This window comes from Geotrypetes seraphini, chromosome 6 (genome assembly GCF_902459505.1).
Source record: "Geotrypetes seraphini chromosome 6, aGeoSer1.1, whole genome shotgun sequence".
NCBI classification, from domain to species: domain Eukaryota; kingdom Metazoa; phylum Chordata; class Amphibia; order Gymnophiona; family Dermophiidae; genus Geotrypetes; species Geotrypetes seraphini.
In genome coordinates, this window is record NC_047089.1 from 3,276,880 (window position 1) to 3,294,473 (window position 17,594).

General features: G+C 41.5%; 1 protein-coding gene across 6 annotated transcripts in view; it reads left to right on the top strand.

The window, feature by feature from the left end:
• LOC117363171 (ecto-ADP-ribosyltransferase 5-like) overlaps positions 1-17,594 on the top strand; it is a 71,546-nt gene that overhangs the window by 38,413 nt on the left and 15,539 nt on the right. For 4 of the 6 annotated variants that reach the window (XM_033950534.1, XM_033950529.1, XM_033950531.1 and 1 more), the window contains one exon: positions 13,206-13,932. The exons of the other annotated variants lie outside the window; for them this stretch is intronic. In XM_033950534.1, the coding sequence (XP_033806425.1) occupies positions 13,206-13,932 (727 nt within the window). The remainder of the gene's footprint in view (positions 1-13,205; positions 13,933-17,594) is intronic. 6 annotated transcript variants of the gene reach the window in all.

The window sequence follows — 17,594 nt, forward strand, 5'->3', positions numbered from 1 at the left end:
TCCTGAAAAGGAGCAAAAGAAAGTGGATAAACATTACATATAGAGCAACACAACTCACCATCCTCTTGAGATAGGCGTAATGCATACTAGACCCCTGGTGTCCAGGTACATGGTCCCTGGAGAAGATCCTCTCTATAGGACAAACCACAAAGCAGTTGGATTGAAACTATCAATCTGATGCCCCCCCCCCCACCCAGCCCCACAAAGAACTCACCATGTTCTCCACTCCTAGGCACCGTTGATGTGTATAATGCACTTGGAACCCCAAACACCCTGACAGATGTTCCCTCCTGTGTATCTACAAGAAAAACCACAAGCGGAACCAAAATGCTCATCTGTGCCAGCAACTAAATGCACCATGCCCCCCTGTTTAAACCACACACCCAACTCACCATTTTCTCTATTGCTGGGCAACGCAGATGTGTCCATACTGCCAGGCAAGCACACGATCTGTTCATGCCTCAAGGTTCTAAATACACACTGGACATTGTACTGAGACTCTCCCTCCCGGGCAGGGCAGGATTAATTTGTCGAGGGCCCCTAGGCACACAAGTCCACTGGGCCCCCTGCCTCGCCCCATGTTGTTACCCATTTTCTTCTTTACTTCTTTATTTCCACTTTATTTCTTTTATTTTAAAATTCAAAACAAACAACAAAGTGCCAGTTTTTCTTCTATGCAACTTCTCTGAACAAAACTCTCCTTCCTTCTTAGAGGAAGAGATCTTCAGCTGGCAGGGCTTTGGGAAGCCCACCAATTTATATTTTGCATATGGGTAGGAGGCATGGGGCATGGTGGGAAGAAAATTTAGTGCCCGCCATTTTATTGGACTAATACATTTCTCAATTAGCTTTCAGAGGTTAAAACCTCTTGCTTCAGGTCAGTAAACTATACTGCTGTTACAATATCCCTGTCCTGACCTGAGGAAAGGAGTTATGGTCTCTGAATTAGTAAAAAATGTATTAAAATTAGTCCAATAAACAGGATCACCTTATTTCCATTTTCTATAATAAACGATTATCAACACAGTTACAATAATACCTTATCCTAAAGCAAAAATAAATAAATAAAACAAATAGAATTTTTTTTTCTTCCTTTGTTGTCTGGTTTTTGCTTTCCTCATCTTCTCATCATTCTCGTCCTTCCGTCCACTGTCTGCCCTCTCTCTGCCTCTTGCATATAACATCTGCTCTCTTTCTATGCCTCTTCCAGAAATTGTCTACCTCTCCCTTCCATCTCTCCCTCCCCCCCCCATTGGTGTGGCATCCATCTTCTTCCTTTCCCGCCTTCAATGGGTTGGCATCTCTCTCCTCTTCTTCCCTCTCCCACACCCCCATGGTCTGGCATTTCACTCTCTCCTCTCTCTTCCCCCCACTTCCATCAGCATCTGCTCCCTTTCTTTCCCTCCAACCCAATTGCATCCAGTATTCTTCCCCCTTATGTCTCTCTCTCCTTTCCTTGCACACCAATTCCATCAGCATCTTCCCCCTTATGTCTTCCTGCACCACCCTTCCATACCACGCTGCCCCCTTTCTCTCCCTCCACCACCCTTCCATGCTCTTTTCTTTCTCCCTCCAAACAGAGTTATTAATACTGGCATGATTATGCCATAATCAGTCATCCTACTTATGTTACTGGCACATTGATCATCCTACTTATATGCACACGTTTACCAAATCAGTTATCCTGTAGATGCTGCACCATGCAACCGCAAATCAATAAAACAATACAAAAATCATTCTCAGTCATGAGAAACTTAAGACAAGTTCGGAAATTCTTCAAGAAAACACAATTCCAGCTCATAGTTCAGTCCCTAAAACTAGGCCTACTGACTACTGTAACTTGACTACTGCAACTATAACAAAACAACTACAAACTATCCAAAACACAGCACTAAGACTCATCTACTCATTGAAGAAACATGACCACATTACAGAAGCATATCTCCAATCGCATTGGCTTCCAATCCCAGCAAGAATACAATTTAAATTCTACAGTCTACTATTTAAGACTTTATACGGAGACAGTCCAAACTACCTGAATAACCGCCTCATCCACAACACCTCAACCAGACATAGGAAAACTCACACCCCATTCTCATACCCCCCAATTAAGGAGGTCAAATGGAAAAAACTATATGATGGCCTCCTAGCCACTCAAGCAGCCAAACTAGACAACCAAATTGCCAATCTACTGACGGCATCCCTTGAGTACAAGACTTTTAGAAAAGAAATAAAGACCATACTCTTCAAGAAAGCTCTGAAAAAAGAAATAACACTGCAAGTTTTAAACACCACCTCTCACTAAAGCCAACTACCCCAAACAAATAACCATACTCATTTCTTACTCTCTTTGAAAATGACCAAATTTATTATTATTTTTTTTTGGGGGGTAAGTTCTTGTTGTAATACTTCCTTGTTAATTCTTTTGTAATCCGCCTTGAACTGCAAGGTAATGGCGGAATAGAAATCCCTAATGTAATGTATATTTATGTAATGTATATGTAATGTAATATATATATATATATTACATTACATTACATTAGTGACTTTTATTCCGCCATTACCTTGCGGTTCAAGGCGGTTTAAATAAGAGGTTATCTGGACATTTCCAGAAGAGTTACAGAGTTGAACGGGTTACTTCAGGGGACTGAAGCGCTTCCTGCGGTGTTTGTTTTGATGGATTTCTTGAATAGCAGGGTTTTTATTTCTTTTCTGAAAGATTTGTAGTCTGGTGTCGTGGTCAGTAGATTGGATAGTTGGCGGTCTAGTTTCGCTGCCTGTGTGACCAGTAGGCCATCGTACATTTTTTTGCTTTTGACGCCTCTGATTGGGGGGTGCATGTTATGGTAGTTCGGATAAGGCGGTTGTTCAAGTAGGCTGGGCTGTCTCCATTCATGGCTTTAAATAGTAGACAGTAAAATTTGAATCGTATTCTTGCTTGTATTGGGAGCCAGTGTGAGTCGAGGTATGCAATGGTTATGTGGTCGTGTTTCTTCAGGGAATAGAACAGTCTCAGAGCTGTGTTTTGTACTGTTTGTAGTTGTTTTATCATGACTTCTGGGCAGGGGAGATGGAGGATGTTGCAGTAGTCTAGAAGTCCTAGGACTAGGGATTGGACCACGAGCTGGAATTGATTCTGTCAAAGAATTTTCGGACTTGCCTTAGGTTTCGCATGACCGCGAATGATTTCTGAATTGTTTTGTTGATTTGTGGTTGCATGGTATAGCCTCTGTCTATCATCACTCCCAGAAGTCTTAGGGTGGGTTGAATGGGGTTTGTTATTGAGTCTATTACTAAGTTTGTTATGGTTGGGGTTTTGTTTTTTTCGAGAAGTATAAATTTTGTCTTGTTTAGGTTCAGTTTTAGTTTGTGTACTGTGTGTGTGTATATATATATATACCACCCAAGGTGATGTTGTAAATCACCCTTTATACCTTGTGACTAAAGTGAGTCAATCAGTTTATATGGCCCTCAGAGATGCCACCAGGGATCAATATGATCATATCCCTTGGCTTTACACACCCTATCGTCATCGGGTCAATATCAGATGTGACAATGATGTGAACATTTTTTTCTTTTTTTGCTTTTACTTTTACTAATTTTTACTCGTATGTGTTAAACTCTCTTTGCTAATTTTAAAACAATAAATATGGCTAATGAGTTTAAGGTCGATACTTAGCTTCACCGGGATGGTTAGTAGCTGTTGGTAAGGGATACATATGCCAACATGTTTCACCCCTAAAAAGGGGGTTTCTTCAGGGCTACTATCCCTTTTGTGTTAATTTTACACGGCTGGCCACCCGATCTAAGTTCGGGTGGCCAGCCGTGTAAAATTAACACAAAAGGGATAGTAGCCCTGAAGAAACCCCCTTTTTAGGGGTGAAACATGTTGGCATATGTATCCCTTACCAACAGCTACTAACCATCCCGGTGAAGCTAAGTATCGACCTTAAACTCATTAGCCATATTTATTGTTTTAAAATTAGCAAAGAGAGTTTAACACATACGAGTAAAAATTAGTAAAAGTAAAAGCAAAAAAAGAAAAAAATGTTCACATCATTGTCACATCTGATATTGACCCGATGACGATAGGGTGTGTAAAGCCAAGGGATATGATCATATTGATCCCTGGTGGCATCTCTGAGGGCCATATAAACTGATTGACTCACTTTAGTCACAAGGTATAAAGGGTGATTTACAACATCACCTTGGGTGGCATAATTAATAATACCTTGTACAAGTACATTGTTCAAGCCTATTGTTTTCAATATATATATATATATACACACAGTAAAACCTTGGATTGCAAGTAACTTGTTTTGCAAGTGTTTTGCAAGACAAGCAAAACATTTTATTAAATTTTAACTTAATATACAAGCAATGTCTTGCAATATGAGTACATACAGTATGCACGCATCACATCATCACAACTGAGCCAATGGTTCTTCTCTCGCTGACGCTGCAGGGGTGTAGTGACTGTTCTAAACGAGCAAAGTCTTGCAATACGTGTACTCATATACGTGTCACATCATCACAGCTGAGCCGATGGTTCTTCTCTCTCTGACGCTGCGGGAGTGTAGTGACTGTTGTAAACGAGCAAAGTCTTGCAATACGAGTACTCGTATACGCATCACATCATCACAACTGAGGGAGTGTAGTGACTGTTCTAAATGAGCAAAGTCTTGCAATACGAGTACATACAGTGACTGTTTTAAACGAGCGAGGTCATGAAATACAAGTACGTATAGTATTTTGCATTAAAGTTTTTGGGATGTGGAACGAATTGTCTGAGTTTCCATTATTTCTTATGAGGAAATTTGCTTTGATACACGAGTGTTTTGGATTACAAACATGCTTCTGGAACGAATTATGCTCGCAAACCAAGGTTTGACTGTATATACACACACATATAATACTAGGTTTACTAGTGCAGCTAAATGCACTATACAGTACTCCCTCGATATTCACAGGTGTTCTGTTCCAGGATTCCCCATGAATATCGAAAAACTGCAAATACGGGATGATGAGGAGCTGGAGGGTGCTCCCTGCCTGGTGCTGCTGGCTCACACCCTGAGGCTCCCGGACACGGACTCGGAGCGCTTCGGCTTGATCCCAGATGGGCTGGATTCTGTCACTCCGGGGCACCCCTCGGATCCGGAGCATTTGTCGGTCATTGCTTACCCGCCGGTGCCCAAGAGTGACCCCCTGCAGGCCGCCCGCTTGCCCGCGCTCTATGTGCAGCTGCACAGGGAAAGCGCCCGCCTGCTGGAGCCACACAAGTGGCCACTGCAGATCCAGAACGACTACCTGCTGCAGCTGGGCTTCAGGGACCACGGCTGGGTGCAGGAGGAGGGCATGGAGGCCGAAATCAACTGCCTCATCCGTTTCTATGCAGGTAAGGCTTAAGGAGTGGTGCTTTTTTTTTTTTTTTTTGCATTGCTTATTAGTCTCAATATATGGTGCTGTCATCCTGAATCTAATTTAGGTGTTTTTTGCCTGGGCAGGCAGGATAGGGCAGCTGGAGCGTCGGCGAGTGAAGAAAATCACTTGCGGTATACTCCGACTGCCTCTTCCTGCACTAAAGTCAGGCTTCACCAATCAGAAGCTGCTTTGATTGGTGAAGCCTGACTTCAGCACAGGAAGTCCCGGTCAGAGAATACCGCAAATGACTGGGACCGCGAATGACCGGGGGAACACTGTATTTACACTTCTCCTAAGGAGGTTGGCTATTTCAACTAAATATAATCTATTTACACATCCCTGAAAGTTCTAGTTTCCTCTCTCTGTCAACTTCATAATTTCAGTTGAAATAGTCTGAGAAAAGGATGGTCTTTTTCTCTTTCTTGAATTTTCCAGTGTCCTGTTCTAGCTTTAATTCCTTTGGAAGGGCATTCCACCACATTGAGGCCATTGCCAAGAACATTCTTGGCCTGATGCTTTTGTATTTGATGTCTTTGAAGGAGGGTATTTGTAGTAAGGACTCTTAGCTCGAATGCAGAGTGCAGAGGGGTGTATAGTGCTGAGAGGTGGACAGTATTATGAAAAAGATTTTGAATTTCACCCTGCTTTCAATCAGGAACCAGTGTAACTCTTTTAGTAGTGGGGTGGTACTCGTCTATCTCGATTTACCTAGCAAAAACTTAGCTGCGGCGTTTTGTACTGTTTGGATCTGTCTCTGATGATGTAGTTTGATAAACCCAGCAGGGTTGCATTGCAGTAGTCAAAGATTGTGAGTACCATGGATATTACTATGTTTGACATTGCTTCTTGGGAGAGGTAGGGTTTCAGTCCTCTAACCCAGTAGTTTGCCATAAGCGTTTTTGACTATGCATTAGATCTGTGTTCTCATGTCTAGGCTTGGGCCCTGCCATACACCTAGGTTTCTCACCCCATTCTTGGATGGTTCTATGATATTTGGAAGCTGGAGCTATTTCCTCCTCTTTTGTTTATAAGAAGTAGTTCTGTCTTTTCTTTGTTGACTACTAGACTGTTTGCTTGAAACCATCCCAAAATTTTCTCTAAGCCTGTCTTGATTTGTGTTTAGTTATCGTGTCCTGTCTCCTCAGCGGTATGATCAATTAGATGTTGTCTGCGTAAATGTAGCATTCCCACCCCAGTGATGAATTTTCACAGTGATTGGAAGAAGATGTTGAACAGCATGGGTGACATGGCAGAACCCTGTGGTACCCCTATGACAGTTTCTTTTCAGTTGCTGATACCCCCTTGCCATTCTACTCTTGTTAGTCTTTTAGATAGAAATTATTCTATCCATGCCATGACTTGTCTCTTGAGGCCTACTTCTCTGTAACGTGATTTTAGCAGTGTGTGTTGGACTACTGTAGGTCAAAAGCTGCTGAGAGGTCTAGGAACCCCAGCAGCAAGTCTTCTCTGTTTGCCTGGTGTTTAAGGATCGAGTCTTGCACTGCTACTAGCACGGTCTCGTTGCTCAGGTATCTTCGGATTCCTAATTGGGCATGGTCTAGCTTGGATGAGTTTTCCAGGAAATCTGATATTTGTTGGCATGCTAGTTTGTCTACTAGTTTGGATATCCACAGCTGGTTGGCTACCGGTCTGTAGTTAGAGAGGTTTTCTAGATCTTTTTCTGGAATGCGTTGCCAGAGGATATGGTAAGAGCGGATAGTGTAGCTGATTTTAAGAAAGGTTTGGACAAGTTCCTGGAGAAAAAGTCAATAGTCTGTTATTAAGAAAGACATGGGGGAAGCCACTGCTTGCCCTGGATCGGTAGCATGGAATGTTGCTACTCTCTGGCAATCCGGAATCTTGCTATTCTTTGAGACTCTGTATGAAATGTTGCTACTCCTTGGGTTTTGGCCAGGTACTAGGGACTTGGATTGGCCACCTTGAGAACGGGATACTGGGCTTGATGGACCATTGGTCTGACCCAGTAAGGCTAGTCTTATGTTCTTCGGTATGGGCTTCATGATGGAGTTTCCATTTATGTTGAACTTGTCCAGACTGTAATGAGTTGTTGATGAGGTCCATAAGGTGGGAGAATCATGGGCCTTCGAGCTCTCTCATCAGCTGAATCGGGCAGATGTTGAGGGATGGTGGGCCCTGTTTCACTCTTCTCAGTAATTTCTTCACTTGGAATTCCATGACGGGTTTGAACTCTTACATTTTGTCTCCAGTTTCCCCTTTGTGTTTGTCTATAGATGCATTGTCATTTGGTCTGTTTTCTCAGTGAAGAAATTGCTGAATTCTTTTCTGGTTAGGGAGCACTTGGTGATGGTTTCTTTGTGTTTTTTACCTAGCAATCCGTATACTACCTGATATAGGGTTTTTGTTGAGTTTCCAGCTTCAAGGATCTTTTTTGAGAGGTATTCTTTCTTTTCTTTTCTTTTTCGATTTTGTGCCAGGCTTTTCTAGTCTCCTCGTCTTTGTGCCTATGTAGCAATCCTTGGTACATGAATACATTTGTGCCTGTATCGAGTGCTCTATTATGCGCACATGTCAAGTTGCTTTCCCAACAATCGATTGGATTGGATTACGGCAAACCTCTGTGAAATCGGACCACAGTGACCCACTCAGCTTGAATGACCATTTTTAGTGCATCGGGGCCTGAGTCAATAGAGCTCTATTGCTGGTGTTGGGGGCAGGGCCAATGTCTTGGCAGCAGTTCTCCAGACAAAAAGGAGAACCGTTAAATCTTGAGATTCAGCAATGTGTGCGCCAGAAGCAGCTAGAGCGGTGCCCTTCAAGTGCACTGACGACATGCCACATTTGCTTCATGCAATCAAGTTCAGAGAAGTGCTATCAGAGGGCTGAAAGAATCCCCAGCCCAGTCATGCTGTTTTGTTTGTTTAGAATGCTACTGGTTTCCCTGGTATTACCCTCAGCCCCGCTGGAACGCTCTTACGGAGTCTGTTGTAGGGGAAAACACCCTCAAGGGTTTCAAGTGTAGGGATGGAGATCTGATAAGTTCTGATCCAGGGCATCAGAACACAGGCAAGGTCAGCACACAGGCAGTTCTGAACCAGACCAGGTTGGCACACTGATCTAGGCCCTATGTACGGATCTAGGCCCTGTGAGGCCCTTGTAGAAGTATGAATTCTTTCTCTTTCCCTCTTGTAAAAGCAAGGAAAAAAGTTTGCATTTGAGACAGAATGCTGAGGCATTCCCCCCTCCCCTTTTGTCACAAGACTCTTGCCACATATTAACCTGACACAGGTTTACCCTTATCTTATCTCTTATCTTGTTTAAGCATCCCTTATATGGGCAACAATCAGACTTTGCCTGAGCAGGCCCTGACTTAAGGCTAATCAAGAAAGCTTAAGGAGCATGCATTATAACCTTTGGACTGTCACATGCTATAGTAAGATTTGAATAACTCCTAAATTATTTTTGGTCTGGATTTTTTCTGAATCTTTGCAATAGTATACTGCTTATCAAGACGCCTCAGCCCCACCACTCCACCGCAGAAAGTTTCATTCAAATCGCGGGAAGTTTCTGGTGGAACTTCATCATTGGCTGTCTTTGATTTGCTACAAAAATATATATATATATTTTTTTAATATATATATATAACTTTTTAATTTTTTCTTTTCTTGATTACTCTTTTCTATTAATAATAAATTTCTCAATTGCATTGGATTAGAAAGTGAAATCCTCCAGGGATAATACTTATCTCAGCCAACCAAGGGAGCCAGACCCGACATGTTTCGCACGTATATCGTGCTTTTTCAAGGGTCTCCCGAGGTGCGCCGCCGTCATCCGACTCCAGAAGATTAAAGAGCAAAAGATCAAAAATGTATACATTGGGAATCACTTTATTGTAACTGTTATTATGTATTCATATATCATGTGAGATAGTAGCTTTGAGAAGCACATGAAATAAGTAAACAATAAGTTACCTTGGTCTAATCCTCACTGTAAATGCATTATCTACTATAATAAAACGCTAATCGCGCATGCGCACTCTTACCGCCGTGTTACCTGATCTGTAGTTCCGTGGTTGGCAGAGTGCGCATGCGTGCTTACCACGTATATATTTCTCTCTCTCTCTCGCAGAGGGTTTGCTGGCTCCAGCCAGACTGATGGCCTTGCCGGCTGCGGAACACTCCCAATTAACAACAAAGTTCATTATTTAGTTCAAACCCGCAACCACAGCTCTTCTATCGAACCTCACCAGCATCAGAGAAGACTTCCGACTCAGGCAGGGATCGAGAGAGGAGATGCAGCACATTTCGTGCACAATGTTACATTACACTTCCTGTAGCTTCCACAGGTATAGCAGCAAATCTTCTTAAGGGTGGGAGAACATACCACTCCCAGTTCAAATTACCCATACCTATACTTGAAAACTCAATATCAAATATGCGTATAAATTCAAGTGATGCTGACAATTTATGATCCACTAAACTAATCATTTGGGACGAATGTACTATGGCCCCCTCTATAGCTCTTACAGTGGTTGACAAACTACTACAAGAAATAATGGATAACAACAAACCCTTTGGAGGGAAAGTTTTCTTACTTGGTGGAGATTTCTGTCAAACACTTCCCGTAGTGCCTCATGCTGACCGGACAAAAATTTTAGATGCATGTATAAAGAATAACAACTTCTGGCCCAAATTCAAAGTCCTAAACCTTAAAAACAATATTCGATCAATAGACACTGATTTCAGTATTTGGCTTATAAAAGTTGGTAATGGTGACACACCACACATTGACGGCTTGCCTGATGACATTATTGAAATCCCTTCCCAAATTTTAATCACAAAAAATATCACCAAAGACTTGTTGGGAGAAAAAATTTCTTTTACAGATATTCCAAAATTAACTAAAAAATCTATACTTTGTGCAAAAAACTCTGATGTAAACTCCATAAATGAAGAGGTACTCAACATTTTGGAAGGATAGACTGTAACCTATCTCAGCTCCACCTCAATTGATGACTCCACTCAGGAAGACCCAACTAAACTACTGGGTAAAAGTAGAACACTGAAGTTCCCAAAGTTTAATTTATGAGCTTTATTTAGAACTTTTTTGGGAGTTTGTTCTACACTACTAAGTACACTTGAGATTTTGTTGAAGTCTATTTCATCCCCTTTCTACCAAATGAAGATGGTGCAATGATAGATTTATTTATTTATTCAATTTTTTAGCCCGTTCTCCCAAAAGAGCCCAGAACGGGTTACAATGAATATATTGGTGCATTAAAATTATAAGTAAGATAGGTACTTAGAAATTCCCTTACTGTCCCGAAGGCTCACAATCTAACTAAAGTACCAGAAAAAAACTCACAGGGGAGCATTCCCTGACTCGTGATTTTCTCACCGTTACACAGTTCTGAGTACCGCTTTAGTTACAAAGGCTGAAATAGTCAAAGTTCCTATTTTTTGTTTTGGTGTTGAGTTCTCCACTCAGGAAGCACACAAAATTATCCCATAGAGTTTCTCAATGAACCAACTCCAACAGGTATGCCAAAACATAAACTTAACCTTAAAAAAGGAGCAATCATTATGTTGCTGAGAAATCTAAATACTAAAAGAGGATTATGCAATGGTACCCGCTTCAACATTAATGACTTAAAGAACGTCATCATTGCTCAAGTAATAACCAGTTTAGCAGAAGGAGAATTAGTTTTTATTCCATGTCTTGATTTGGCTCCAACATCCATTGATTTGCCATTTATATTACGAAAGAGACAATTTCCCATCACATTAGCCTTCGTTATGATAATCAATAAAGCTCGAGGGAAAATTTTAGAAAAAGTGGGAATTTACTTACAAGAACCAGTATTCAGCCATGGCCATTTATATGTAGCTTTTTCAAGAGTTAGAAGTTTTTCAGATGTTATGATGACAGTTGTAGACGGCCCTAACCAAGGAAAACTATTACCAAACTCAAACAGAATCTTCACAAGGAATATTGTTTATAAGGACATTTTATAGATATACAACATTAAAAAAATAAAATAAATTCTTAAAATTATCTTAATACTAACAATAATAATAAAAACCCTTTATTAAACTCCAGTCCTGCACATGCACAATATAATATAACCAAAAAAACAACAACCCGAGAACCAAACATTCCTTTACACCAGGGGTAGGGAACTCTGGTCATCGAGAGCCGTATTCCAGTCAGGTTTTCAGGATTTCCCCATTGAATAAGCATGAGATCTATTTGCATGCACTGCTTTCAATGCATGTTTATTGGGGAAATCCTGAAAACCCGACTGGAATACGGCTCTCGAGGACCGGAGTTCCTGCTTTATACCCTTGACTTAATCAGGGTTTCTTATGTTGTCAGGGAAGTATGTGTGTTATGTACAGTTGACAGAGATTTTACATAGTTGAGTTTGCTCTACATGTTTATATGCATAGTTACTTGGGGAGAACATAAGAACATAAGCATCGCCTCTGCCGAGTCAGACCACAGGTCCATCGTGCCCAGCAGTCCGTTCTCGCGGCGGCCCCCCAGGTCAGTGACCTGCAAATAATCCTCTTTTGAAGACATTTTGACCTGTATAGTACCCCCTCTATCTACTACCATTTACCAGTGTTTCAGGAGAGACAGATCTCACAAAAATAAAATATTTCTCAAACACTTTAGGTTTTATTTATATGCCCCAGTGGCACACAGATCTGCAGAAAAAAATTGAAAAACAAACAATTTAATAAGCGTCAACTATGCAACAACAAATAGGAAAAATATAAAAACTTTAAAGAAAACAACTATACAATGGATATTAAAGCTCTCGCGGTAAGCGTTATGTAAATTTTTTAAAATGTTAACATTTCACATCTATTCTAGCACCCGTTAATCTAACGGGCTTAAACACTAGTGAAATTATAACCTTGTAGAGCATTAGCTAAGTAATTAATGGAGCTATGATTCTCAATAAAAGGGGGAGAGACCATTCATTTGGAGCGCCTCCATCCCGACTCTAAGACTGCGTGTGTGTGTTTCCTTTGTGGCATTCCTACATTCAAGAGTAAGCTGGACAAATTCCTGCTAAACTGGGACGTACGCAGGTGAGGCTGGACTTATTTAGAGCACTGGCCTATGACCTGGGGGTGCTGCGTGAGCGGACTGCGGGGCAGGATGGACCACTGGTCTGACCCAGCAGTGGCAAATCTTATGTTCTTATGTTGGTTTCCAACAGGATTAGTAAAAGGACAGTTTCCGTAGCAGTGACAGGATCAGCAGGAGTTGGTGACTTTGGGAGTGATGGATGGATGTAAGTGTTTTGTGGAGTTGTGGGATTAGACAGATGAAAGTGTCGGTGAAGTAACGCAGTGGTGAAGTGAGGGTAGGAACCACCCCCTGCCTTCTTCTCTGCCCTCTTCACTGCATGCTCTCCTTCCCTTCCCCTATACTTCTTTAACTCTTTGCTGGCACAAGTAGCATCTTCTACCTGGCTCTCCTTCTGACATAACTTCCTGGTCCTGTGGCCAGGAAATGTCTTCAGATGGAGAGCTGAGGCTAGAGCGAGCAGTAGGTTGGAAAGGTTGTGGAGATGTCACTTATGCCGGTGAAGAGTCAAAGAGGTGTGTGTGTGTGGAAAGGGGGGGGGGGTGGAGATGTGATGAGGTGCCAACACACCCAGCAAGACGGCACAACTGGAAGTAAGGTATTTTAAGGAAGTCACGTTTAAGGATTTTAAGGAAGTCATGTTTAAGGATTTTAAGGAAGTCATGTTTAAGGATTTAAGGATACATCAATGTTTTCTTTTTCAGCTGAAATGTCTGTCTGCAAATGTGGTATTAGATATGGCTCCTAAAGCTTTTGATGACCAGTATATCGGATGTGAAGATGAAATGGAGAAACAAGTGCGTTCCAAGGATTTACTGGAAAAGGAAATGAATAGGAGTTCCAACTTTAAGAGGTCATGGAGGGAGGCAGCCTCAGAATGGGAAAAAAGGGTAAAGAATAACGCTGTTCCACCACTCCCCAAAGGCTTCAAGGATGAGCATGGAATAGCTTTACTGGCTTACACTGGGGATCACATTTACAGGGAGTTCAATGCTGCAGTAAGGGAAGGTGGAAAATCTCCAGAACATTACATGCAGAATTTTACCTTCAAAGTTCTCCATTTTTATTTGACAAGAGCTTTGAAACTCTTAAGAGGAAATTGTGAAGAAACGTGCAAGACAGTGTACAGAGGAGCAACGATCACTTTTGATCCTCCCACATCCTCAAATAAGACGATGAGGTTTGGCATGTTCACTTCTACATCCACCACTAAACAAGAGGCTGAGAAGTTTGGAACAGATTCATTTTTTAGTCTGACGACCTGCTTTGGCGTTTGCATTCAAAGCTATTCTATGATTCCCAATGAAAAAGAAGTGTTGTTGCCGGTGAATGAAGTTTTCAGTGTGTCAAGCTTTCAGCTTCAAACACATTTCTTTGTTTTGAATAGTACTGGGAAGACCTGCAGCAATTATAACTGTACCTACCTAGAGGGTGAGTACTGAAGCCCACTGTACAGAGATTGAAACATTTTTGTTGCAGATACCGGGGAATTAGTTTGTCTTTTTTTTTTAACTTGAAATTTTATTGAGTTTTAATGAAATACAAAAAGGAAAAAGGTGTACAAGGGTCATAAGAACAATCAAGGACAATCATATAAAGGCAATATCAAAGAAATCAGGGATTAATGATAATAGATAATATAATACAGTACGATGGTCAAGCATGTCCAATTATGTTACACAAAAAGGGAAGGTAAAAGTGGTAGGAAGAGAAAACAAGGGGGGGGGGGGTTAGGGAAAGAAAAGTAAAAGAAGGGAGAGAAAAGAGTAAAAAGGGAGGGGAGGAGAGGCTAAACGAAGGAAAGAAAGGGGAACGAAAGTGTAGAAAAGAAGAAAGAAAATCCGTGAGGTCAAGGAAAGAAAAGGGAAGAAGGAGAGAAAGAGAAGAAGAGAAAGCTAGAAGAGAGAATCAAAGAAGGTTAAAATAGTCTATGAAGGCAGACCATTTTAGACGAGCCTTGGAAGACATGGGTGTATAAGTGGAAACCAACATTTCATGTTTATGTTGAAGAAGCACTGACTGAAACCAAAAATGGATTGAAATAGATTCAAATGACTTCCAATTAGAGAGCATAAGTCTTAATGCTATAATAATAAGTGTATCAAATAAAGTGTTGAGTTTGAGGTAAATTAAGCATAGGAGCCTCGGATTTTAGTAAAATAATTGAAGGAGAAAGAGCAGCTTGGATGTTAAAAATCCGACTGAGATGAGACCATATGTCCGACCAGAAGGATTGAAGCAGAGGACATTCATACAACATATGAAGCAATGTGCCAGGGAGAGATTTAGAATTCCAACATCTATTTGATGGAAGGAGACCAGCAATATATAGCTTTTGGGGTGTCCAGTTCGTTCTATGATGTAAGAAAAACATTGATTGGGTTGAGTTTACAGAGGAAACTGTTCTGATGACTGTAGACCATTGCCTGTCTGATATTGGGTGTCCCACATCAAGTTCCCAGGTTTTACGTAGTGAGGTGTCAGTTTTCGTATAAGGGATGATAAGTAATTTATACATTCGGGACGCAACATGACCTGTTGTAGTAAGTAGGGAACAGTGTGAGAGCAAAGAAGGGGTTCCAATAACTACTGATTGTAAAAATTTTGATTTAGTGATTACACTAGTTAGTTGTAACCACTGGGAAAAAGCCGAAGCCGGTAGAGCAAATTTGCTACTTAGTTCTGCATATGTCAGCAATTGTAAGGCTGGCGTACAAATGTTGTTGAGGGACCATATCCCCAATTTAGCCCAAGAAGACCAAAAGATTGGTGCTTTGTCAATTAAGAAATGTGGATTGAACCCTAGTGGGGAATTAGTAAGAAAGGAATTGACATTCAAAACAATTCAAATGGCCAGGAAAGGCTCCTGGCTGTTTAAATCATTTAAACAAAAAGACAGAAGAACATCTCGCCTTAGAGTACAGACAGTCAGACAAAAAAGGCAAGAAGGTGTCTTTTCAACTGAAAATTAAATCTTTATTTGAAACAGTGGTCCCAACAAGGATCCCTGTTCTGGCATTTAAGAAAACGCCTTCCTCAGGGGACACGTTTGTCTGGGGCTAACTGGTCATTTCAGTAGTATTTAACCCAGTACTGGGGGCACACTTATGTTGTGTTAGCTGGTCACATATGCCCTGATATTCAATGCGCTGCCTGGATTTTGCCAAGTACTGAATCACAAGTATAAAACCGTTGGCAACCACAAAACCACTGTCTGCTACCCCAACATGATTATCAGATTCATCATAGGACAGTGTACATTTCATTGCTAAAAACAAGACAGGGAGGTACCGGGTCACTCTCACTCCAAAACTGCCACTTACTTTCCAGAGCAGTTAAAAGTAGAGACTTTGTTGCACTCTGCAGGGCTAGGCCAACTATTAGGCATGACTAGGCAGTTGCCTATGGCAGCAGTTTATCAGGAACAGTGAAGAGCAACTGCAGGCAAAGCAAAACCATAGAATGTGATGGCCAAACTCAATGAAACAGCAACGCAGACTTTTCCCAGAAGAAAAGGGGTTAATTTTCAGAGACACATTTATCTGGCTAAATGGCTTTCAAAAGTTTTGCTCCTTATGTGTGTGCGCACACGCATGCAAGTGTGTACATGGGTGTGCATCTGTGTATGTGCATGTATGTGCAAGTGTTCTTGTGTGGGCCAATGTTCCCTATAAGCCAGGGAAGCGGATGTGGAAGTCATGATGTGTTCTGAGCAGCACTTGGTTTGGGCTGGGCTGACGTGTGGTGACGGAGGTGCAGAGACAAACAATTTCTCGAAATTATGCCAAATTATATTTTAAAAATCAAGAAGTTAAATTATTTCTATTGAACTGGATAGAAAATATAGAGCTCTACATTAAATATATTTATACTGATACACATATTAAAACAATATTAAAAAGTAACTTAAATAGGAATACAGTGATGTGAAAAAGTCTTAACCCCCCTTCATTCTGATTTCCTCTATTATTGCAATATGTCACACTGCACTACAACCAAGCAATGTTTTTGGTAGGTAGCCAAAGGGCCATAAGGCTCCAGCTCCACGAGCCTTTAATTTGCTGATTACCAAACATGGTTAGAGCAACCCGCTGAGAACTAGGGAAGCCAGGGCTCAAATCCCACTGATGTTGCTTGAGATCTTGGACAAGTCACTTAACCTTTCATTACCTGTTTCCAACAGTGGCCAACCCAGGTCCCAAGTACCAGACAGAAGCCCAAAGAGTAGCAGCATTCCAGAGTTGAGATTGTGATGTCATAATGCCTCACTCCACCAATGCCTAAGAGCCAACCTCAGCAGTGATATCACAATGGCTTGATTGGCCTATACTTGGCTCACATAAGAGCTGCCATAATGGGACAGACCAAAGGTTCATCAAGTCCAGTATCCTGTTTCCAACAGTGGCCAACCCAGGTCCCAATTACCAGACAGAAACCCAAAGAGTAGCAACATTCCAGAGCTGAGATTGTGATGTCACAATGCCTCATTCCACCAATAAGAGCCAACCTTAGCAGTGATGTCACAATGGCTCGATTGTTCTATACTTGGTTCACATAAGAACATAAGAGCTGCCATACTGGAACAGACTGAAGGTCCATCAAGCCCAGTATCCTGTTTCCAATGGTGGCCAACACGAGTCCCAAGTACCTGGCAGAAGCCCAAAGAGTAGCAACATTCCAGAGCTGAGATGGTGATGTTATAATGCCTCATTCCACCAATGCCTATGAGCCAACCTCAGGGATGTCACAATGACTGGATTGTCCTATATTTGGCTCACATAAGACCATAAGAGCTGCCTTACTGGGACAGTCCGAATGTCCATCAAGCCCAGTATCCTGTTTCCAGCAGTGGCCAACCCAGGTCGCAAGTACCCAGCTAGATCCCAAATGTAAACTTTAGTAATACATAGCACTACCAATGTCACTCGGGACCTACAGAGCAATTTCGACATACCATAATAGAAGTAACTTCCACAAGTCACATAAGCACCTACCTAGGAAGAGACAGTAGCAAAAACACTGCAGGGACCAGTAGAAAAATCAATAAATCTATTAGAAAACTAAACAAACCAGATTAAAACAGATCAATCATG